The sequence below is a fragment of the Gobio gobio genome, assembly GCF_949357685.1.
Source record: "Gobio gobio genome assembly, chromosome: 6".
NCBI lineage: Eukaryota > Metazoa > Chordata > Actinopteri > Cypriniformes > Gobionidae > Gobio > Gobio gobio.
In genome coordinates, this window is record NC_137102.1 from 14,247,508 (window position 1) to 14,273,842 (window position 26,335).

The 26,335-nt window shown below is 40.3% G+C and overlaps 1 protein-coding gene across 2 annotated transcripts in view; it reads right to left on the minus strand.

Annotated features, from left to right (window-relative positions):
- chd7 (chromodomain helicase DNA binding protein 7) overlaps window positions 1-26,335 on the minus strand; it is a 65,745-nt gene that overhangs the window by 38,177 nt on the left and 1,233 nt on the right. Inside the window, exons 2-3 of one of the 2 annotated variants that reach the window (XM_079819883.1) lie at window positions 8,205-8,269; window positions 145-2,144 (exon numbers count right to left, since the gene is read on the minus strand). In XM_079819883.1, the coding sequence (XP_079676009.1) occupies window positions 145-1,968 (1,824 nt within the window). In that variant the 5' untranslated portion in view covers window positions 1,969-2,144; window positions 8,205-8,269. The remainder of the gene's footprint in view (window positions 1-144; window positions 2,145-8,204; window positions 8,270-26,335) is intronic. The other variant, XM_079819882.1, reaches the window with a different exon arrangement.

Sequence of the window (26,335 nt, forward strand, 5' to 3'; positions counted from 1 at the left end):
ATTTCCACACTTGTGGGGCACAGGCGGCACCATAGCCGGCAAAAGAAACCCTAAAACGGGCCTTCTGCCACCCATTTGCACAACATGGATTTTCCAAAAGACTTTTAATGGCAACGGAATGCATGCTTCATTTGCACAACTCACCTGCATGTGAGGCACTTTCTGCATGGGTGGAGGCGACTGGTGAGGAGGTGCCCATGCCTGCTGAGATGGAGGGGAGTTCTGGTGGTGTGCACCCAGGTGTGTCTGTGACGGAGGAATAGAGGGAGGGGTGTGCACCTGCTGCAGCTGTTGCTGCTGGAAAGGCAATGGGGGCGTCTGCAGCTGCTGGCGCTGCGCTTGAGCAAGCAGCCTCTGGTCCTGCGGGCCCAGCGGCTCTGTGTGGTTTGCAGCAAGTCCTGCTGGAGGTCTTCCTTGAGCGTTCGTGGCCCTGTGATTGGGTGACAAAGCAGCATACATCTGTGTTGGTGGAGGATGTGGGTGCGAGGGATGTGAAGGTAGCTGTTGATGGGGATGCGGCTGCGCTGCATTCATTGGGCCAGCTCCTCTCTGGGCATGAGCCATTGGGCCTTGAGATTGATGTGGCACACCAGGGTAGCTGCCAACATCGGCTCCCAAACCGGCACTGGGTGGCCGACCCTGCTGGGGAGGTGGGGTGCCTGCAGGGGTAGCCAGGTTCCTCATGGGCGACATGGAAGGAGGGGAGGCGTATGATCCCTGAGGTGGAGTCGTTAGATGCTGTTGCTGCAGCTTCTGCTGGGCTGTAGACTGGTTCTGAGCTTGATGCATAGGCTGGGTGTTGATTTGGTTCACATGAATGGGCTGCTGGTGCATTGGTCCCTGTTGAGCCCCAGCTGGGGGGTAGCGCTGGGGCCCCGTTGGGGCAGGGTAGCGTTGCACCTGGGTCACAGGAGCATTAGGGTTGCTGTTGCTGCTGGTGGTAAGACTCAAGTTGGGACTCATTCCTGAAGTGTTGGCTAATCCCTGATTAAGGTTGCCGTATGAAGGATAGGGAGGGTACTGCCCTGAGCTGTTTACGGTGTTGGATGGGACTTGCTGGTTGTGCATGTTAAATCCCATGTTTTGGTGGGGTCTTCCACTCATGACCTGTTGCTGCTGCTGCGGTCTTGAAGGGCTTTGTGGGAACTGGGGGTTATGGCTGGCAACAGATTCCGGATGAACCGGACCCTGGCCGGGTCTGTGGAGAAACTGCTGATTGGGTTGCTGATGTTGCTGAGGAGGCTGTGCTGGGTGACGCATGGGGGGCCCCGACATGCCGGGATTCTGAGTTATCCCCACGTGACCCATGAAATGATTGGCTTCCTGAGGGAGGCCTTGTGGAAAGTGGTTCATTCTGGGAGGTGTTTGGGTCTGGTTGTGACCCTGCAAGGCATAGTCACTGCGGCCGATAAAAGGGCCCATTTGGTGGGTGTGTCCTTGTGGTCCAGCAGGGCCATGCTGATGAGTGGAGGCTTGTGGAGGTTGCTGCTGGAAAGAGGGTCTAGCTTGTTCGGGCACCTGCATCGCTTGAGCACCCCACACATTTCCACCATCAGGGAATGATTGGCTCCGCCCATCTCCTTGTGTACCCGGGTAGACGTGATGCGCTGCGGTCCCTCCCGCACCAGGCGGAGCACCATGATAGCGGGAATGAGGGGAGGACATGCCATTTACCGGTCCATTCCCCATCATCCGACCCCCCTGCTGGTCCATTGGATGAATTTTGGGCTGCTCATATTGATTAAAGTGGTCAAAATGGTGGCCAAGCTTGGCCTGTCCAGGGACAGCAGGTGAGGAGAGGTGAAGAGAAGAGGGGAGCTGCCCATAGCCTTGGTGCTCATGGGGCATCTGTTGACTCATGGGATTTGCCTGACCTTGGGGGTAGCCACAGTCCCCCAGGCCCTCCAACTCATCAGAGAACAGATTCCCATCTTCTCCGAAGAGGTTCATCATGCCTGGGTCAGCCATGGCAGCAGTGCTCCTGCTGTGCAGCCGAGCTTCAGAAGCAGGACAGGGAATGTGTGCTCACAGAGAGGTGGATGTCCTCAAAGCCGCTAATCCGCTAACTAATCTGCAGCATGTCACTCCATATTTCCTTAATTCTCTCAGAGAACGCAGCGTCAGGCAATGTCAGGTTACAGGACCTGGAGAGGAAGAGAGAGAGAGGGAGTATTAACACAAATAGCTCTAGGTGAGCAGGCCTCGTCCATTTTGTTCACTTTAACCGTGCTTTATTAAATTTTCAGGCAGTGAGTCACAGCTGGTGAGAGATATGAGAGCAGTTGAAGGGTGGTGAGACTAAGGTTTTTTTGTGCAGTTAAATCAGTTGTAACTGACTCTTTGCCAACCTTTGATCCCAACCCCCACCCTCTGTTCCTTCTGCTTCCAAACAAAAGGGCCAACACACACACAGGCACCAAGCCTAAATTCATTCATTCTTTACAATTTGTTGATGGTGGGGAAAGAACAAAGGAGTTTAGAGTGAGGCAGCAGCAGAAGCAGTGGTAGTTAAACAACAGCAGCTGCCAGACCAGGCAGGCAGATGTAGGAACACAGGCAGACGGCCCACCTGCTGAAGCCAAGACTTAAAGCCAGCCCTGTTGCCGCCTGCAGTTGTGAGCGTTTCTGAAATATTTTGGAGTATGCACGAGGTGTAAATTCATGTGCACATGTACTTAACCAGCTCGTCCCAATCGCAAGGTAATCAGATGAGTGGGGGAATTATGTAGATGTGAGATAAACCAGGCAAGGGTGGGGGAAGATGCGGCCTGCTGAGATGGTCTACTCAACCACAACTACCTCCATGTGTGTATACAAGTAAGTGACTGAATATGCGCATGTGGGGGGTGGCAAGGAATGCATTGCCTCAACTTTAACTACCCCACAAGAAAAATTTTCCATCCCGAGCTCCTCCCATTTGGCTCCTCCTTCAGCCCCAACCCCCAATTTCCCTCTTTCTCTAGGCCTCTCCACATGGCTGTTAAAATTATCCTGGTGAAAATCTACACTGACCAGCCTAATCTACGGATCAAAGAGTCATACTAAAACAAGCTTCAGCTTGTTGCAGTTTAATCATCCTTTTTTTTTTTTAAATGGTGCAGCAAGAGTTCTGGACATGAAACTTCATAGCTCATTGTTATACCTCACTACAGCAACAAATGACAGACAAAAAAACCTTTCAGGTCATAAACTAGGGTGACAAAGAAGAAAAAGTAAAACTAGGCAACTTCACATTCGTAATGAGCTAGTCATTGTGTAACGTGGCAGGAGGTGTCAAGACTTCCTGTAAGGCAATAATCACAGTATACAGTCACTCTGCTACAAACCACACAGAAAATAAGATACAATCTTACACAACTTCACCAAAACCAGCAGAATGGCAACAACAACCCTTCACTCAACTGATAAGGATGGCATCCTTTTGGGGCAGACATAACTAAACTTCATTGACTTTTTTTGTCCTGTAGCCCTGAAGATGGTGGCAAGCTGTCCATTACAACCACAGCTAATCGTAATAGGAGTGATCTGAAGGATGAGAGATTCCTGTGGGTGACAGCACCACAGCTTTAATCTCTTCACAGCTCTAGTTAAGAGCAGGAAGAGGAGTCTCAACACCACAGCCATAAATCAGTCCCTATTTACCACAGTACTTCGCTACTCTTGCTGCACTGGCGGGGGATGGTGGGACATCCTACAGAGCCATGCTGAAATCCGCAAATTTGAATCCCTATGATCAGATTTGGCGTCTAAGCCAGCAGGCTGACCGTTCACCCAATTCTCTTTGGAGAGTGACAGATGTGGCAGAGTGCCAGAGTGGCTCCTTCTGGAGTGCCACACCCCTCAGGAGGAGCACAAGCCACAGGGCAAGAACACCGTGACACACACACACACACGTTACTCATAACGTAACTGCAGTGAGTGGGTGGTCAGGCTTTCCCCTGACCGGAGGGCAGAACAAGAAGTGAAGATGCAGCCATTCACAACTACGAACAAACATAACGTCGCTAAAATGACCTTGCCAAGCCAAAACAAACATATTTAAGCTGCCTACAATATTTGTATCCTTTAAGATAAAAGCCTCACGGCCAAGGTTTTACTAGTGGAGGCCAAAAAAGGTTAAGAATGTGGATTTTAGTGCTGGATTATTATTTTTTTTTTTAGTAAATAGAGCAATTAAAAGTTACTTAAATCATTTTCTACCTCTGAAGCGCAAAAAGAGGCCTAGGAAAAGGAAAATTTGTACATTTGAAACAACTGAAAGCGATACCAGAACATCTATAAAATCAAATAGTTTTGATCTCTTTACAAGAAGCGAGGCTTTTGTGATTTCTTTGCACCTTGCCCGGCCACACTAAGACTGCAAATAATGAGGAATAACAACATTCAAGAGTCCTAATCCATTTTAAAATCATACATCATAACTCAATGTATAGAGGAAAGAATGTACTGGGCAAGTAACAAATACTCTGGCAAAATTACAACATGCACCTTTAACATTACCAGTGATTCATAGCTCACGTTATATAGGGAAAAAACCTAGAGCATGTGAAGTGTGTGGTTTAGGGTGAGACTACTGTGCTGCATAATAAATCTGAATAAAGGTCCACTCACGGGCCAGTTATTGCCACAAATCCCAACCCCTCATTGAGAATAACTCATGCTGGCATAGCAAAACTGGAGTATTCTCAAGAGACACAGAGCTGATCATGTGATCTGCCGGTCACTTTATACTTCTCAGTCTATTTCTATGACAATGAGCCAGTTTACATAAGCAGTTATAATCAAAGTACAGCAGCTTTTTGCTTAGTCAAGCTAGTGCTCACCTGTATTCAAGTATACATGATACAAAATAAATAAAAATCAAATATATTTAAAGGATGCCTACCTCTGCCTCTGAACAAGCATATAGCAAAGAGGCACACTGTAAGTCAATTAACATGCATACAAAGCCTAGCTACACGGTCACAATATGTTCTTTCAATAAAACTGAACTGGTACGATTTCAGGTTGACTTAAGCATTTACTTAGACTGAAATCAAACTTTTTGAAGGCATACATCTAGAGCTGCACGATTAATCAAAGTGATCGATTCAAACAGCCAGATGACCTCCTTCCTAAATGACAATGATTCTGCCATGTCTATTAAACCTGACGAAATCACATCAGAACATTTAGATCTGCATTGGTGCTGCAGCGCAGAGCGTTTTCAGTTCATTCATATGACAGTTGAGCTTTATGTCAACACGCAAGCGAGAAGCTCAACTTCCATAGGAATGAACTGAAAACGCTCGCTCTGCTTTCCAGTGTGTACGCACCGTTAGGCTAGGTATGAAACAAACTTCAGTCTTTTCAACCACACACTATCGTTATTTTCATGTTACAAATATTCAATTAATTACAGAAGTACTGAATAAAAGATTAAAGTTGATCAATGATGTCTATACTGATGTATATGGAAGCGATCAAAAGAGAGCAAATCATCTTTTGAAAGTAACTTGGTGCTTCAAATAATGATTGTATTCATTACATCATTGGGTAGTGACTTAAAATATATTTGTTATTGAATCATTAATTCAAGAGATTCGTTCAGAAATGCTGATTCATCCAGTAATGAATCAAGTGAAGTATTTATGAGCGAGTCATTCATTCAAATATTTCAAATAGACTGCAGAAATTAACATTGTCTACACCTCTAATAAATGACATGTAATTTTGATAAGTTGTCCGTTTAAAATCATCACTGCGCGCGCGCGTCCCATCCGCTTTGCATAACGGCATGCGAAATAGGGTCTCGCGCTCTCGACACGCACGACCGCCCACTCCGCAATGACGTAATTTTTGCCGCGCGCACCCTCGTGCGGACGCGTCGAGTATAATCAAAGATTTGCACAAGCCGTTCCCATGTGACGCTGATGATAAAATGTGCGTCCCATTTGAATTCAATTGAGAATGTAGTAAAAAACTCCGGAGAAAGCCGAACATGAGCTAAAACGACCACTAAAATAAAATAAATAAAAAGCCCTGCAAGCTTTTTAAACTCCTGATGGCCACATTTAGTAGAATTTATCACGTTCTATTGTATTTATTGTGGTACATTTTGACTAGTTGTAGAATTTATAATAGATAATCCGTTAAGGGAATAGATTTTTCAGTTAAGATGTAAATTACACCTGTGGCATGTTGTAGCTATAGTTTCTAACGGTGTTGCTATTTGATTAGAAAAAAGAGAAACAAGTTAACATTGGCCTGCATGGTAATGAGGTGCCGTCAATGGTCTTGCTTTGTAAATAAACCCTTATTGTAACAAATGCTATAGTTAAACAATTACAAGAACTATATGTTAGTTTTAAGGCTGAGTACAAGTTAGAAAGAGCTTTAAAATTTGGACTTTCTTGAATTATTGTCTAAACCAGGGGTGTCCAAACCTGCTCCTGGACAGCTACCGTCCTGCAGATTTCAGGCACAACCCTACTCCAGCACACCTGTCTGTAATTATCTAGCACCCTGGACACGCTGGTTCAGGTGTGTTTGATTGAGGTCGAAGCTAAAATCTGCAGGGTGGTAGCTCTCCAGGACCAGGGTTGGACACCCCTGGTCTAAACAATCCCCCCATAACCATGCCCCCAACAAAGCCCCGCCCCCTCTGGTGAGTATGGCACTATTTTTTCCACTTCAAGAACTGGCTCTAATACAAACGTACTTATGAGGACCATAACGGCATGAGAAAGGTCTCACTGAGAAACAAAATAGGTAACATCTCTTGCTGGCTATGTGAATGGAAGTGATTTGTGCAACTCCTATCTTCCTCAAAATCAGTCCCACTGATAACGGATTATTTGACATCTTGGCTAAATGAGTAGCTCACTGAGGTTTTTGCTGTTCCTCACAAAATACAGAGGTGCATGTGGTATTCATCGATAAAAAAAAACCCCACCAATGTTTGATAAAGCCTTATACTATGAATACATATTTAATGAACATGGGTCACACTGACATACCTTTCATCTTGCATTAACGTTACATTGAAGCTCACTTGAGTCTTAAAATAGAATACATTCGAGATCTAGTTAATTAAAACGGAAAAAAGTAGCAAAATTCTAGAGCAGCAGGTGCCAACAAAACATCAATATGCTCACAATAAGCTCAGGTTTATATGGGTGAACAAGTTCATGCTATCTTTCATTAATCGTTCAACATCCATCTTTTGACACTAGTGATAAACATAAAAGCAGTCTGAGCCGGTTTTCAGCCATCTGTGTCAGAGCACCAACCCGCATTGTTTTCTTCCTGAAACCAAACCAACCAACGTGGCCTTGCCAAAAGAGCAATGCACAGTGATACTAGCAGAGAAAAAGACTAAAGGAAAAAAGTGGGGGAGGAATGGCCCACCAAGTGCGTGTGATTGCAGTCATTAACACCGACAGTCTCTTTAATGCACTCAGCAAGCCAGTCACTGATTAACCAATCCTACCTCCCCAATTTTCCCATTTCACAGGGAGCTTTAAAACCTTGTTAAGAGAAGGCAGGTCTATGGCCACCTGTGGTGTGTCTCTTGAGTTTAAGTTTAACATACAAGGTGTGCATCACAACAAAAAGGAAGGGCTGCACTCAAAACAAGCTCCTTGCACAAATGCTCTCCAGCAGCATTCCTTTTAATTCATTCCCCTCTTCAACAACCCCCACTAAAAGCTGTAACTGCAGCTGGGCATAATTTATATGTGTGCTCCTCCACAATATATGCATGGGCGGGGGTTTGGAGGGGGTGTATCTGTGGCACGTAACGGAGCACAAAGACAGTGTGAGGGTGACACAGGATGTGACGGGTGGGTAGCTGGAGAGCGAGCGGGGGTTAGGGCCGTAGAGCGGCTCCGTTTGCGTAAACTGGTTCTTTTACACAATGCTGCTGTAATGAAACGGATGAGATTTTTTTTCTTCACACTTTCTCGTGCTGGCTCACCCATTTGGGGTTTAAAAAAAAAAAAAAAAACACTGATGCGTGCTGAGAGCTATGCACTCAGAGTGTGATATGATGTAATGCAACACTCATTACAGTCCAAATATGAAGCAGTTCCTATTAGAAGGAACAGTTAGACGACAACATTTCAGTCACACAGATAAAAACAAAAGCTTGAGTGAGCTAAAAGTCACACACAATCACAGAAAAAGCGGATTTGGAGAAAAAGAAAGAGGAAGAGAACTTTGACCTTCACTTCCAGACCTGCTGTCACCCAGTCTGCCTCCGGCACTTGTTTGAGTACCAGCTGAGAACCTGCAGCAGGGGCAAGAAGCCATGAAACTCCACTGTTTCTCTAGCAGAAGACAGCTAAAGGCAAATTAAAAGACAAATTCATCACAACCATGACACTGCATAGCATGGAGGAAGCCTAACCAGATCAGGGCTCCAGACTAACAGTTAAGAGCAGTAGCACTACTGCCACCAAGTTCTACAGATGGTGGCACTAGGGCTGCTCGATTATGGAAAAAATCATAATCACGATTATTTTGGTCAATATTGAAATCACGATTATGTAACACGATTATTTCACATGACTTTGGGAATGTGTTGTATTTATTAAAAATACACCTTTCAACAATTCAATTGAAATTGTAACATTTGTTGTACTTTTTGAACTATTAAAATAAATAATATAACGTATATTCGAATCAAAGTATAAAAGTATTCACGTAAAAATGATAACCACAAATAAATAAGATCAACAATATGGTTCGGCTATGCTTTTCATGTACGTCTAACATTAGTTTTCAGGTACAGAAATGTATCAAATGTAAAATAACATTGCATATTTGAGTGCATAAATTAAAGATTAATCCTATTAAACTTACAAAAGCTATTCAATCAAGAGCGGTGAGTGATGTCCTTGTCTTTTGTTGTTTGACATTAAACAGACAGCAGTAAAGGCTACTGCCCCTTTAAGACCTCGCGTCTTCTTTATCGACTGTATAAAGTTCACTTAAGGCATATACAGACTATGTCTGCAAAGATACCCATCAAGATGGACATGTTGACATACGTTTTGTGTGAGTTTGTCCGTTTAAGAGCAAGACTTGAAAGAGAACTCAATATTTGCGCGCTGAGAGACGTGTGCGCGCTCTCGGATGAACGCACAGAGACACATTTTCTCACAGCGCGCGCGGCTTCTCATTCTAAACCTAAACCCTAAAGCACTAAACCCGGGTGATGACGGTGAAAACGACTGGTCATATTCGAAAATATGGCAGCACTCGCAATCTCGCATGCATTGAACAGTTTACAAAGAGAGAATTATTTGAAAAATATGAAGGAAAAAAAGGACGTTTACACGGCTCCCCTGCTCTCCTCAGTTTTTGTTTCTTTATTAGATTGTCATAGGTCACTCTGTTTAATTTTCAAGTGGTTAAACAAATTCGTGGTGTTCCCTTGCGTTGCAGCCACTACCATGTAGCAAATCTTAGCATGTTTCTGCTCGTCGTCTGATTCCTCGAAGCCAAACTGTTCCCAGACAACGGAGTTGGTTTTGCCTTTTTTGCTCACCAAACGCTGCTGTAACTGCCCTCCTTCTGCCATCTTTACTCGTGCCGAGTTTTTAAATTCCAGCGGATGATATGCACACGAGATTCACGACCTGAGAGAGATTTGTGGGTTCGGGAGGGGCGGATGTGCGCGTGCGCGTTTCATTCAGAACGCAAGGCAAAATAATCGTTTTTTCTCGATTGTACTATTTTGGTGATCGTTGGGGAGGCAAAATCGAAATCGAAATTCGATTAATTGCACAGCCCTAGGTGGCACTGGTTTGGATATTTAGATCTTTGAAGGGTGTAGCACTTTAAAATGTCCTTGAAAATTGCTTTCATTTTACTCTCAAAAGTTTGCATGAATCCAGTAAAGAATAATGTAAAAACATTCGACTATTTCTGCCATAATACCATGGCACCAGTTAGTCTAACTACATTAATCAATGGTGAATGTTGATGATTTATGAACTGAAAAGCCTTCTGTAACTTCAATCATGGCACAATGTTTCTCCTGGTTTCCACTTCAGCGCTGTTTGATCTGATAGCTTTATGTGGTTTTTAACAGAATTCTTTGCTAATTTGAATGCTTCTCATTAGATTTCGCAGCGTTTTTTAATTCTGTGGTGAATTGAAATGCTTGCTCACTGGATCTTCCAGCACTGGGTAGTAATAGTGTCCAAGACCGGCCCACAAGTAAACCCAAAAACATTTTTTAAAATGTATTTATTTTATTTTTTTTAAGATTGCTGCACATTGCTGAAAACACTAAAAGCACTTCTGGGTTCTCGTACTAGTAAGTGGAAATTAGTGATTTTTGCCTTTTTCTGTGTAATCTCATTCTTCCGGGTTTAAAAGCAAAGTCAGAGCAACGTCAGCGAATGTGCGGTAGAAGTGTGTTCAAGCAAATTCAAACAACATGTAGCACGCATGAGAACTGTTTCAGCGCAGAATGCCACAATGAGTTTAACAAAACGCGTGGTTCATATAGATCATATACAGACGGGAGCGAGTGCGTTTCAATTTTATGGACATTTCACATACTCCAGTGGTCTAAATATGTACGAATACACGATGCTGGTTCATGTTTAATCACGTCGTCTTCAAATTGGAGATATGCAAATAAGGACACGAATACAGCCGTATATCTGATCATGAATGCGGTGACAATGGATTATTCTGATACACAAAAAAGAATGGGCAAAAAGTAACTGCCTTTATTCTTTCTGTGTTAAACTGACGCAGTGCTCTTAAATGTACTGAAATTATTGTTTGACATTTAAATGTTCTACCGTGTTTCTAACCTCGTTTTGGCAGTTTGATGCTATACAGGGTTAGATTTTTAAAATGCATCAAGGTGCCCTCAACTCTTTTTTTCCTCTCTCTCGGTGGTCATATTTTAATATTTTTGTGTCTGTATAATGAGAGTGCATGTAGGTCTGTGTTTTATTGATTGTCTCCCATCTTCGCTCCTCTATACTCCCACTTTTCCACCGCCCATTTTTAGACAGTTTTTGCGACTGAGGTGTGAATGACCAGGAGAAAACAAGAAGGTTTCATGACACGAAGTGCTTTCGTTTGCCATTTGATGCTTTTCAATGTGGTGGTGGAACCAGCGCGACCTCTAACAAAATTTAGTTGCACCGGCAGGAAAAAAGGTCGCAAAATGTGAACATTTGATCGCAGTCTGGAGCCTTGCAGATCTATTTCCTGATGGTGATATTTTAAATTAGTACTTTTATTCCGCAAGGAAGTAGGGCTGTAAGAAAATATTGATATGCGTGACTATTGTGATACGTTTAGCATTACTGTATCGATTTTCAAAAACATTAACGATATTGATTTGTTTACATCCAAGATTCTTTTCAGTGGCTTTGAGTTCGGTTTAAACCCAACAGCTAAATATCAAGTGGGGGGGGTACAGTATCAAAATATCGCAATATATTGTAATACAATGTATTGATACAAGGACGGGAAGTAGGGCTGGACGATTAATCGAAAAGTAACCGAAACCGAAATTCAGAACCTCTAACCGATGTTGGTTATTTCGGTTTTAGTCGTGACTCCACCCTGTCAGTCACATCAAGTGCAGATCGCAGGCACATGGAAATACTCAGGAGCAGTTATCTTTGTTTACAATCTGGATGCCCAGAATTACTATGGTAATTGCATGTTTTACACAGGTTATACAGGTCAGTTTATCGCTGTTCTTTGTCTGTGTATCGCGCACACAGCCTCTAAGCCAGATCACTTTCACGCGTCCTCATGAAGTTTGTCAATTAAATGCGTTTATAGGCTTGATATATTGTGACAATCTTAGACAGTAGCTCACACATCACGTAAAGATCGCACGAGCGCAGAAACTCTGTCAACGCTGTTGACAATACATCTGTTATTCATCACTAAAGTAGCTTAGAAACTCAACTGTTACAGCATAGATTTGTCTACCTTTGAAGTAACTACAAACCACAGCTTCATAATTAAGAGACGGTATGACTAATTCTCTCACACAATCACTCTCTCAATGCATTCAAATAAATGTAATGTAGGCCTACTGTTCTAATTTATCTGACATACAACAAACAGAAATCTGTAAGAAATGTTATGACCCATAGACAATAACTGCAGAAAGTCAGCCGCTTTAAAGCGATCCCACCTTTAATAGTTGATCATATTTACAGTACAAACCTTATCAGTGAACTATGAGGGGGAAAAAGGGAAACAAAAAAAATAAATAAATGCAAAATAATCGTTCATTAATCGTAATCGAGGTAAAATGTACAATTTCGATTTTAGGTCAAATCGTTCCAGCCCTAACGGCAAGTATCGATATTTTCAGGAACTGAATTTCAGCTCGTATTTTGCTAAATTTGACCATGCTCTGCTCTTATAACGCAGGTAATAATAATTTCTTCAGACTGTATGTCACAAACAGCACATCACACACTGTGCTGTGTGCAGGAAGCGCATTCTTGCATATTTCTGAACGTGGACCGCTCTGTCCATGTTTATTTGTTATTTCAGGAACTAATCATTTGATCTTTTTCATAATCTTAGACAACGAATCATTGATTCAAAAGATTCGTTCAAAAAGCTGATTCATTCAGTAAGGAAACACCACGTGTGTTGCTCAGAGACGCAGTTACAGTGCTGTGGCTATGTTTTGAACTGTTCATTGGCGAAAGAGCGAAAACAGCCAATATGGGTATGAGGAGATACGCAGCTGCTCGTCTGCGGCAATGCATGCTTCAGTAGCGCTGTCATATCTGGCTATAACGTCATATAGGCTAGCCCATAACGCTCACACATTTATTTTTTAGCATTGTTGGAGGACTGGGAGTAAAATGTTTCAACAACTAGATACATTTAGACTTTAGCTTTCACTGTAATGCGGCCCAGACCACCTCCTGAAGTGGCTTTTAGTATTTGTGTATTTGTTCTTAACGCTCCTGTTGTCTTCTGTGCCCAGACTTGAGTATGTTTGATACATTCATGAAGTGTGTTTTTACTATTTAAGTAAGGGAGTTTGTCATTGTACCGTTTTGTTGTTGTGTTTCTCATTAAAGGGATAGTTCACCCAAAAATGAAAATTAGCCCATAATTTCCTCACCCTCAAGTCATCCTAGGTGTATATGATAGGGATGCACCGAAATATTTCTTGACCGAAGCCGAATAAAAATAAAACACTTGGCCAAAGGCCGAAGCCGAATACCGAATGTGGTTTTTCGATTTCAATAGTTTTATTCAATGGATTATATAGATTATAGACTCAAAAGAGCCAACACCACTCCATTCACGATCACTAAATGCTGTCGCTATGTCAGTTCATCATGATCTCACAAAGTACAAAGTTCAATCAAGCTGCTAACAACGCACAATAAATATCTTACTTGCGTCGATTCATGTCTACACTTTGTTTGCTTGTTCATGAGAGGTTTTGCGAGCCTATCACCACTGCAGAAAATGGATACATTTGACGTTCTACAGACACAAATATACACTGGAGCATTTGCCAATATATTACATTATCAACTCAGGTGCTCTTGCTTGCATTTGAGGGTGCTTGGACAGTGTCTGCAAACGGCCATTTTTGCCTCCATCTCGGACACTTTAATGCTTCCACACTTCCGACATGTTTGCTGCATTTAGAAGCGTGTGCCCTTCTCTCTCACACGCGCTGTTTGCTATATTTGATCGCGTCATCAAAAACGTCATTGATCGGTTAAATTTATTCTGTCTTTTCACTTAACACAGAAAGTGCAATTTTTGCCAAATAATTTCGGTTGCCGAACATTCGTTGCATCCCTAGTACATGACATTCTTCTATCAGACAAATAAAATCTGAGTTATATTAAAGTCCTGGCTAATCCAAGCTTTATAATAGCAGTAATTGTTGCTCTGTTTTTTAAAGTCCATAAAAAAAATGCATCTGTCCGTGAAATAACGTGCTCCACATGGCTCTGGGGGGTTAATAAAGGCCTTCTGAAGCGAATCGATGTGTTTGGAGTCCATGGAAAAGTGACTCGTCAGACGTAGTGTACGCATTTTGAACTGCAGAGGCACTTTCAACCCTTTTCCACGGAAGGCGATCGGCAGGAACTTTTCTTTATAAAGTTTTAAATATGGATATTTTTCTTACACCAACACATCGATTCGCTTGAGAAGGCTGTTATTAACCCCCCAGAGCCATGTGGAGCACGTTATTTGACGGACAGATGCATTTTTTTATTGACTTTAAAAACAGAGCAACAATTACTGATATTATAAAGCTTGGATTAGCCAGGACTTTAATATAACTCCAATTTTATACGTCTGAAAGAAGAATGTCATATACACCTAGGATGACTTGAGGGTGAGTAAATCATGGGCTAATTTCCATTTTTGGGTGAACTATCCCTTTAAGAATAACAACAAGCCCACCAATCAAGCAATTGCCGTCCCCAAATTGGCGCTAATTCTAAAGTGAAAGTAAAATGCGCATGGCCATTCATAATGGCCGTTTTAATACGTTATTGCAATACTCAGCATATCGCAATTTAACTGTGGGGCCTCTGGCGATTCCCAACCCAACTAAATAGCAGTTTTATCGCTTTCCTCTCAATAACAAAAACACAACAAAAATGGCGGTGAGAAAACAGCAGAAAGAAAGCATCTGATCGTAGCGATCTGGATATGTTTGCACAAGCTCTGCAATTCAGCCCTCCAGTGAAGGCATGTTTAGCACTTTATGATAGTTGATAATACATTAATGGATGTAGATGCTGTAAAGCAAGCAGCTTTAACAGTATTGTCATGGAGTGGACTATGCACTTTCTAATGTTTAAGCTGCAGTCCGTAGTTTTTCCTCTTTGTCGCCATCTCTGTTCGAAATCTGCAATTGCAGTTATTTGCGGAATTATCAACTTTACGTGAATTGTGCCTCGGCACAGCGCGGAGAAAACCAATGTTTTGAGGATATTGTGCGGCTGTCAGTCACCGCGCCGGTGTGGATACTGTCATTCAGAATCACAGATTATACTTTTTGAAAGTATGACCAACATCATACATTTTCACGGGAAAATGTCATCTGAGCAAGTAAGTAGCTGACATCCACTTTTGTTCTGACCAACTAAGGGGAAAAAAGTATTTCAGTAAATCACGATGATTAAATCTAACGATCGCTTATCATATCACGTCAAACCGTGCAAATTATACATTATTGTAATGTAACATCAGCATAGCGTGACTACATTTAATGTGTATTAGGGCTACCTGTAGTTTAGTCTCCATTTTTGTGCAGTCTAATTTCTAACTGTCATATACCAACAAATGAATGTGGAGTAGAGGTGAATTGCTCCCTCTCATAGCTAGCACAAAATAATTGATATTTACCAAAATGCACTTAGCAAAGTGAGAAAGGCACAACAAAGAAAACTCTGTAACTGTATGAATTAAGCGAACAAGTGTGCTTCTGTTACATAATTGAACCATTGAAATGTCTTGTCCAGCAGTGGTCTCTCCGTCCGTTTTGAACCCCTTTAAAACACAGTTAACGCCACATTTCAAAAGCCATTTTATCCTCGTTTTCGCATGGGCCCGGTTGAAGTCTCTTTTTTTCTGTAGCCACTCCGAGGGTGCGTCTCAATCAGCTCCCTAGCTCAGTAGTCAGGGCACTGATCAGGGAATCAGCCCATTGACTTGTCCTGATCAGTGCCCTGACTACTGAACTAGGGAGCTGATTGAGACGCACCCCGAAAGTCCGAAGTCTTTTGCATTTTACAACGGGTGAATCTCCAGTTGTTACTGGTGATTGTCGTTTGAACCTTTCTGGATCTGCCATCAAATTGATACGTTTAATTATATAAAGTGCTGTTATACCCAGGAAAAGTGGTTCTTAAGTAGCACCAAAACATTGCTGGGCTAGAACAGGGCTAGAAGTAAGAACCGATTACGTCAGGCGCTGGGGGCAGGGTCAACAAAAACAACACAAACTTTAGATCCACCATTTTTTAAATAGCAGCTAATGGAGCTAACAGCTGCTGTTCATTTGTAATCTCCGTCTATACAAATTACGGCGAACTACATGAATGCGTTGGATTCGCTGTGTTTGCGTTGTGTTTTGATGCCGATGTAGGATCGTAAAGCCATGTGAATGAATAGTAACGCAACGTTTGCATTGTTGATGGAAGGCTTGTTCGCAGCGGTGCTGTGCAGAGACCGATCGCCGTATGATAACGAGTCCAGCGAGAGCACATGACTCCTTATGCTTTTGATTCACTCATGCGTTTTTTTTTATATCATACGTGGATCGGTCTGCGCAGTGACGATGCATCTCGAACAAGCCTGGTGTGTGTGTGTGTTTCCCGCTGCCCAGGGTGGCCAGGTTTTCACAACAAACCCGCCCAATTGCTACTCAAAACAAGCCCAATCGTGTTCCAGGGGGGGATTCCCCAGTAAAAATCACATTTGGGGGTAAAATATGTGTTTTTTGGCACTAAAAATTCACATTCCCGGGGCTAAATATCACATAATTGGGGTCGCTTCATCCCGCGGACATGAAAAAACAGCCCACAGCAAAACCACATACTTGGCAACATTGCCGCTGCCTCGCTAGCGTTGCTGAGAGAGATGAGACGTATACAGTGACGTAAGACATGGCTCGGTTGTGGCTCTCAGCCCGTGGAAAAGCAAACCGGTTCTTAGAAAGCTCCTCAGTCGAACCAACTATGAACTGGGACTAGCTCTGGCTCTGAATTAGCTCTAGCGCAAAATAGCCTACTAGCCGGGACACCTTTATGTGTACAGATGTGACGTAACGATGCAAAGATATGCTTGAATTTCGTGCAGAAATCCACCAGTCCCACTGGAAAAAGAAAACATTATTACAAGCTTACCATTGTAAATCGAGCTAAGGTAAGCAGGTAGTATTGAACACTGGCTGGTTATGTACTTGCTCAAATTTATTTTGGTTAATTTTTAACCCAAAAAAGTTACGGACTGCAGCTTTAAATACTCGAGACATTACAAACTTCTGTGCTGTGAGCCATTAAAGCAGGATCCAAGAAAATAAATAAACACTGCCGAGAGTGGCATTTACTATGTAACCACGTGTTGGGCGCTTTCCTCTCACTCGTCTCATTCACTCAAGTAGTTCAGTCAACGAAGAGAAAATCGACTTGGACTCCTGGTGCATACACATTAGGGTGTGCTGATAGACGATAGTATCGTGTATCATCGATAGCCATAGATAAACCGGTCGACTCTAGATTTTTGCCCCTTCGCCTGATTTTTCCCAGCATGTAAACACATTAATCTGCATTCTTTGGGCCTTTTGAAGTGCGTTGCATTTGTAATGGCATGAGAGGATAAAACTTGTCCGTAAATTTCCTGCAGACATGTTTAAATACTCTTACGTTTTTAATGTTTTATTTAACCTGACCACAGACTACTCAAATGAAAGCTTATAACTACAAGAATAACCATGATTAGAGAACCGTTTGCATAAAATATCCCATGAACATTCATAGGGGTGTAAGAAAATATCGATACATGTGAGTATCGCAATATTTTGTTTGGTGATACTGTATTGATTCTCAAACGCAAAATAGATCATTTAAAATAAATAAAATCATTCAGATTCATGGGAGTTGTCATTTTGTTCCGTTTATATACCGACCGCTAGATCGCAGTCTTCTTATCTCTGCACTTACAGTTACAGGAAGTACTAGCATAACTGTGATAACGTCACTAATGTTAACGTTAATATAGTTCGCTGCTAATGAGGGTATAGTTCCAACTCCCGCTTTGGTGTACAAAGCCAAAGTGTGGCGTCATTTCGGTCGCCACTACACATTACAGACATAAAATATTAGCAGTGTGTAAAATGTGCAATGTTCAAATACACCACAACAAATTTGAGAGCGCACATAACGAGGCACTATTCTGATGTAAGGTTACGGATAACAGAGCAGCAGTAAATGGCTAATGTTAAAAGAGAGAATCCCGTTCAAGCAAGTTCACACATCAAAATTACCACCAAGCTCAACGCGTGCAACCAAAATAACTCACTCAGTCAGTACTTCATTTGCAAAGCTATACGCCCTCTCAGTGTCGTAGAGAACGAAGGCTTATAGCCTATGGTATGTTTATAACAGCTTATATTTTATACGTTTAATTTAACTAAAGAATCCTGCAAGCACTTTATTTTCCCCCCTTTACTCATTCACTGCAAAAAATGCTCTTTTTCTTGTTTCCAGTCCAAATATCTAAAAATTCTTAAATCAAGATGCATTACTAGATAAGTAAAATGACATAAGATATTTGTTCTTGTTTTCTGGGGGGAAAATCTAAATGAAGTGAGTATTTGCTTATTACAAGATTATTTTTCTTACCCAGATAATTTTGCTTGTTTTCATAATTTTGCTTTTATTTTGAAGAAAATAAAAAATATCATGTCATTTTACTTATCTAGTAAATGCATCTTGATTTAAGAATTTTTTGATATTTAGACTAGAAACAAGACAAAAATACTTAGTAATAAGAGCATTTTTTTCAGTGTACAGCACAAAAAGTGGCTCAATCATATTGAATGTTACAGGGACTTAACGCAAAAGCAATTCCCACTGTGTTCTGGTTCAATAAATAAAAACTAAAAAGTTTGCTAAGGTTTGCATATGGTGGTGTGTTCTTTATGACAGCTTTCCTAAAATTGTATCTTATAACTAAAATAAGAAATATCCCAATATATCGCCTTGCTTACAGTATCGCAATGCATCACAATATATCGTATCGCGATAAGTATCGTATCGCCAGATTATTGCCGATACGCAGCCCTAAACATTCACACGTTTGCCCTGTGAGAACACAAATGCGATTTTCTCATTTGAACAACAACTTGCTCCATCAATATTGTCACTACACAATTTACCCAACAAAAATAAGAGTTGTGGGTATATTTTACTCATAGTAAAAGATATTGTGCTGCTTTTAGACACCAGACAGATCATTTACGCAACAGATACTTTTTACTCGTCTCACTCGCACAAAAATTATTGCAGTAATTAATAGAAACGCACAGGGGAAGTATAAACATTATATCCAAAACATATAGTTAAATTACACATTAAATACTAGATAGCAATAATGTTACTAAACCATACACTTCACGTCATATGTTTATTGATAACAATGAGGACTGATACTTCGGTTGACAGCAGCAAACATTAGATCTTTTCTTCTCTGATAGACCACAATCTCTCTTTAATTTAGAAAAAAGCATTATTTATATATTTATAGCCAAGTTTCTCACAGTTAATGCAAACGTTGCTAAGACTGCAACCGTATGAGCGGAAGTAAAAATGCACACACTTGCATTGCCGAAGCGCACAGGTCCCATCTTGTGCACCTAGCCCATAGTGTTGGGGTGGGCCTGAAATTCAGCGCACGGTTTCAGCCCAAGTGACGTTCATTTAAACCTGCCTCAAACAGCATGTGAGTACCAAACTGACTTTTTCGTAGCTTATTGCATATTAAACGGTCAAATACATGCAAAATTGTAAAAATGCCCGTCTTCAGGTACTTGCCAAGTATTCAGGTAAATAGTCAGTTTTGGAATGTAAATAGAAAATGCATGTGGTATAACAGCATATTGGATCCGCGCATAAGCTCTTAAAGTGACAGCAGCCTAATAAACCTGCTGATGTCTGTCATGTTAATCAAAATACAAAGAGAAAAGTCCATCGCTAAAATCACTGTAAATTTAGTTCACAATTCAAATAAAGGCTCCCTGTTCAGTGTGTAAGCTACTGCAACAAAATGATAAAATTAGAACAAATTATCTGTATGGCGGTATATACAGCAATTTTCCCCATGTTATTGAAAATTGATATTTCTCAAGGTATCGTATCGAAGTAGGAAATTCCAGTATGTGTGTGTGCATGTATGCATGCATCCATGTATGTATTAGGGGTGTAACAATACATCGATATAGATCTATATAATCGATCTAATGTCTTAACGATACCATGCATCAATGCCACGTGTTAAAAATTGATACCTGTAGGCTATTTATATATTTAAAGAGGCACATTTGTTTTAACACTCCATTTTCACCCAATGTCAGTCTGTGCATTAATGGCCAACGCATGGTCTCGTTTAAATTAACGCTACCTTTTAGAGCTTGTGAAAGACGCTCGGGAGAGTCGATGAAACGGTCACTGTCCCGATTGGGCCAGTGCTGAATCTTCACAAAAGTTTATAAAAATAAAAAAAAACTGTATTTTCTGAAAGCTTAAAGGATCAATGGAGACTCAAATGACAAAATATATGGAGTCCATATAATTATATTATATAATACATTTATACACACACTAGGGCTGCACGATTTGGTGAAAATATCTTATTGCGATTATTCTGGTTAAAATTGCGATTTAAAATGCGATTATTTTATTTATTAATTTTTTTACAAATGAAAAGTGTATATACACATTGTGTTTATATATTAATATGACTGATAATTATGATTATTATTATTGCTAAATAAAAATATTACTTTTACAATAACATAATGTAATAATAATAATAATATATTGCAGAAAACTTTACAAAAAAAATGGTTTAATAAATGTTAATATGCAGACAGCCTATGACTAAAAATCAGTAGAAAGGTCTAAGGTGCTTTTTATCTGTGATATAAATTTCTTAAAGTCTATGTTTTTAATATGAAATGAGCCACTTATGTATCTACTATGGGGATTAAAACTCCTGTATATTGAAAAAAAAAAAAAACATATGGATTGTCATACATTTATTTAGAAGTATTATTTTTCTCATTTTCTACCCAAAAGTTGAACTCATACTGGAAGCCAGAGGGCACCCTCGAGCAGAAACGCCACACATACGTCTCAGAGAAGTAATCGTTTTCAGTGACGTCACGCAGCAGAGCTTCCGGGTCCAAACATTCTCTCATATATCACTAATAAGGTTAAAGAGGTATCCTTTAAGTTGTTACATCGATTTTATCCTGTCAATCTTTATATCAAAAAAATGTTTCCTGAGATGGATCCCCTTTGCTCCTTTTGTGGAGTGGAAGATGAGTCTGTCCCTCACCTCTTTTGGGATTGTATTCATGTAGCTACTTTTTGGAAGAAATTGTTTGTTTGTACATGTTTCTCTCTTAGACAATTTTTCTTTGGAGTTTAAGGATGTCCTGTTTGGATTTTATAACTCTGACATGAATCTTAAAGACTATTATTTTTTGATTAATCTATTTATTTTTCTAGCCAAGTTTTTTATACACAAGTGCAAATTTTTGTCTGTTAAACCTTTTTTTACTATTTTTTGTAAAGATCTGAAATGTTATTTAGATACCATCTCTTCTTCCAGCAATGTCAAAGCTTTGAAGTCCTCTATGCTATGTACAAAATATAATATTTATGCCTTCTTATAAATGAAAAAAAAGTAAAATAAATCCTAATTTATTTTAAATTGTATGTCACCCCTGGCTCAATATCTGTTTTGTGTTTTTTTTGTTTTGTTACTTTTTACAACCTGTCTAATATTCATAATTTTTTGTTATTGTTGTTAAATTCTTTTTTGAATTGTGACTATTTGTTCTTATATCTGTTCAATAAAAAATAAAAATAAAATAAAATAAAAAAACACTCTCATATACCACAATATACACACAATGTGGTGTAATACTAACAAAAAAATATTTATAATATTAACCTTTATCAGTGATTCATCTTTTATAAATCGTTTAAATAGTAATGTCTGCGACGTTGTGAAGACTGTAAGCATTTAAAATGTTTCACTTTTTTAAATGTTTGACGTTTAAAATAAATAAATAGCGCTCAAACGACCATCGATGGCATTCTCAAGTGAAACGAGTTGAGGCTTGGACCCAGAAACGGCGTTCCTTACGTCACGACTTAACAAGCGGATGGGAAATCCCTAATGTGAAGCTTGAGCTAGATAGATAGAAAAAAAAGATAAAAAGATAGAAATGCTTTGACTGATTAAACCTACGATTACTAATCACAACAACGTACATATGACAAAGCAAACATAATCCTTCCTGAGTGTGTGTGTGTGTGTGTGTGTGGAAACAACGCGAATGTACTGTGTCTGTACATTAATTCAGCGTGAATCAGTGAGAGCGCGCACATGGTTTGTTGCATCAGACACTCACACACTTACTGTACGGCTCCTGTACATCCATATTGCGCTCTTTAGAAGACGCAGAATACGGCAGAGCTTGTTTTAAAGCAAAGCACACTGGAATGAACAATTCACTAAAAACACAATGTGAGTCTATTCTCTCTGATATGTCTGATGTGATCAGCCTGGCCTTCTTTACATTAGCACTGTTTTGGACTGTTTGAATGAATTCGATTACTGATCACTGAAAACTTTCCCAGAGTTTAACGGCCATTTAAAACACGCTGACTATTCGTTCAGCTGCATTTCCTTTCCCTGCTCTCCCTCCGTCACTCACGCGTCTCTCTCACATACATACACACACAAGGTGCGTTCCATTCGACCACAAGTCAGGGTTGCCCACTCTCATGCATTTGGCATTAGACACATGCTTTCAGGCTCTGTCTCATGCACTCACTCTGCCCAAGTAAATCTCACGACAAATTGCCATACCTGCTTTTGATATGAAAAAAAGTTTCATATCAAAAGTTAATTTTTTTAAAGTTTTAATACGAAATTCAAACAATAAATAGCGTTTTGGCACTTAATGTGGCATAACAGTTACAGCCAGAGATGTTGAAATACGGAGTTGTGACTTGCTTTCATCTCCCGGCGGTGATCGGTCGGTCGGTCACGTGAATCGTGGAGCTCTCAATAGTTCTAAACAAACCAGGGCTGTCAATACATTTGAATGGCTTAAGCGGATAGACAACAGCTTAACTATACAGGTATTTGCAGCAATTTTTAGTAAACAGTACAAACATACTGTGCATTGATTATTACGTCAACCATGAAGCGAATCAATGTGTTTGTGTAAGAAAAATATCCAGATTTAAAACCTTATAAAGTAAATGATCTAGCTTCCGGCTGATCGTCTTCCATATTCAACTTAGGGGAAAAGTGCCTCTCGCAGTTCAAAATGCTTACGCTACGTCTGACGACATTGCACACCAGTTACGCTCGTCAGATGTAGCATAAGCATTTTGAACTGTGAGAGGTGCGGGTGCTACACTTTTCCCCTAAGTTGAATACAGAAGACGATCGGCCATGTTTACAATACGTTTATAACCCTTTTTTAGGGTCTTTTAAGCTAAGGGAATGAACTTTAAATGGAGGGTCAGAAATCTCAGGTTTCCTGAAAATATCGTCGTTTGCGTCTGGAAGATGAATAAAATGTGTAGGTTTGAATTTGAAACGACATGATGGTGATTATGTGAAAAACGTCAAAAAGTTTGAACTATACCTTATACAGTAAACGGAGTCTTGGATAAAACTAACGCGACTATCGTGATTCATTGTTCACATCATAAATCGCAATACATCGATATAATATATCGTTACACCCCTACAGTTTACACAAAAATATCAAGCAGCACAACAGTTTCCAACAATGATTAGAAGAAATGTTTCTTGCACACCAAATTAGAACAATTTCTGAAGGATCATGTGACACTGCTGATGAAAATTTCGCTTTGCCATCACAGGAATAAATATAAATTTTAAATACAAAACTTTTGTAACAATTAACAAGATTACCGTTTTGTCCAATACGTTTGGTCAAATAAATGCAGACTTGGTGAGCGAGACTTCTTTCAAAAACATTGAGAAAATGTTACCAAACAAGCTTCTGAATAGTAGTGCATGTTTTAACTAATTTGAGATTGAAGACAGACTGAAATACTGTAATGCAATAGCCCGCCACATGATGAAGAAATGGAAAATCTTGATCTCAGGACATGTCAACGGTAGAGTGTACCACTGATTTTGACATTCCCTCAGGGCTGATGATTTTAAGGTTGTATATCCTGAGGCTCTGATGACTGCCTGTAGCCACACGGGACATAGAAATGGGAATTACTATATTAAATCCCCTACTTAAAAGCCTACGTATTCAGAGCATGCTTTAAGAAATTATGACAGAAATAAGCAAGTTTTAAGTTGTTGTATGAGTGGAAAAAGGCTGCTTTGTTTGACAAAAAAATGGGGAAATGACACATACAAATATTAACAACGGATGTGATTATGAAAGCTTTGATGGATATTTTGAAAGGCTTGATTAAACGCACTAACAGAGAGGCTAAGATCATGGTACAGACGCTTTTTTTTTTGCACCACTTTGTTTGCGGAGTTTATAGAAACTTTATGAAAAAATAAGGTCTTCACAGAGGAGAGAGAATCATGTGCAGGAGGCCTCTACATTTGGACAAAAAAATAAAATATCTAAATCTGCATCCACTAAAAGCCAGCACCTCTCATTAGAATATTAGAAGACTCATCCATTCCAAGCTATTCATCTGAAACTGTTCCTCCATCTTCTATGTGGCAGGGAAGAGGGGGATGGTCAGCGAGGAAGGGAAAAAAGCCTGCTTGTTTTGCAGCACAACAGGCCACTGCAGCCCTCCTGCTAACCCACAGCAAGAGAGGAGGGGTTGGAGGGAAAGGGCCTGCACACAGCGGTGCTGTTCCTGGCGTAGATTGAAAGCATGTTGTCAGATATCTGAAATACCAGCTTTGAAAGCCCTGTCCAATACCAGTGTTTGTGTGCACATGTGTCAATGCAGGGGGTGCCTGACCCACATCTACCGCAGTCCTCTAAATGTGTCACAGCCAGCCCTGGCAAGTTTAGTTCCAGGATTGTTCGCATGAATTAAAAATATTACATCTACGCTCACTGTTTTGCAATATAGCGTTTAATTCAGGTACATACTAAAGATACGGCTTCAGGGACATTAAAAATAGGTTTAAAGCTGCAGTGTGTAGGTGTCTAAAGGCTGATGTAAAGCATTTCACTATCAAAACAACACTAATACTGATTCAAATGCACGGGTAAACACAGCTGACTGGATCTTGTATGTATATCTTATACAATGCACTTAAAAGTACATTTAGCAAAGGATGAAAAACAGACATCCTGCGCCATGCTTGCATTAAGTCACAAAACTAGGTTAAGTACAATATTTATATATATATTTTTATATATATATTATTGAAATTATTTTCTCTCATTAACTAAAGCATACAAACTAATCTGAACTACTTAAATTTAGCTGATATATCAACAAGGTTTAAGTATTCCCCTTTATTGTTAGTTTAAAGTGCCAAAATTGGTTATGAGAACAAACAAGTTGCTATCGAAAATCTCGTTAGTAAAAAAAAAAAAAGTTGAACAGACTAAATCGATAAGTAATTCTCTGAACATGAACTGCAACTCTGAAGCTTATGTAACTCATACAAATAATGTTTTCTCTCAGATCAAATACAGTATTTCGATATGGGTGAAGTTATGCACTGTAAGCGACTTTACACTAGATACGAATGTGTACTGGAACAACAACAAGTTGGATTCAAACTTTCTCTGAGGACAAAAGAGGAACCGGCACTTGACTTTTCGATTTGATGCAACTAGTGAACAAACCCCGACGACCACAAGAAAAGGCAAGCGAGATAAAAAGCCTAAAGCGACTACAAAGCAGTCTCACATATGCTCCACCATACCGGCTTCATATCTGCTCATTGAGGGGACCGACACACATTAAAAGCTGCCATCTTAGGTTAAAGACTCGAGAGGCAGCGAGACAACGACGATACCATCTTTAAAGCATTCTTTGTTAGACTTTCGAGTTTAAAGGGGTGTTTTTAAAGAACTTTTTGAACACCAAATATTTTACCGACACTTGTTTTAGTTCATTTTTATTGACAAAATACAGATACGCTTTAAAATGGAATAAAAACACTGCAGGATAAATGATAAATTAGCTTTTCCCACATTCGTGGCTCTACAACGCTGTAAACGAAGCAGGTGCTTTTCAAGTTCTCTTTGTGGCTTCAATGTGGACATTAGATAATAAAACCTGCTCGCGTTTCTAAATAGTACGATACAAACAAAATCGTAAAACTTTTGAAAACACGGAAACTTCCCCCAAAGATAAACCAGGTGCATTTTTTTCAGTTCCCCTCAAATAAAGTGTCCGTCCGATCCCTCCTCCCTTTAAACCCCCTTCTACCTGTTGAGGGGGGAAAGGGGACAAAAGAAATGTGAGATGAGTTGTGTCCAGCTAGCAAGTTAGCTTGTTGTGAGACAATGAAGTCGACGCTGTCCGTCTCTTACAGCAGATCGGCCACTTCCAACTAACGTTAGCTAATTACC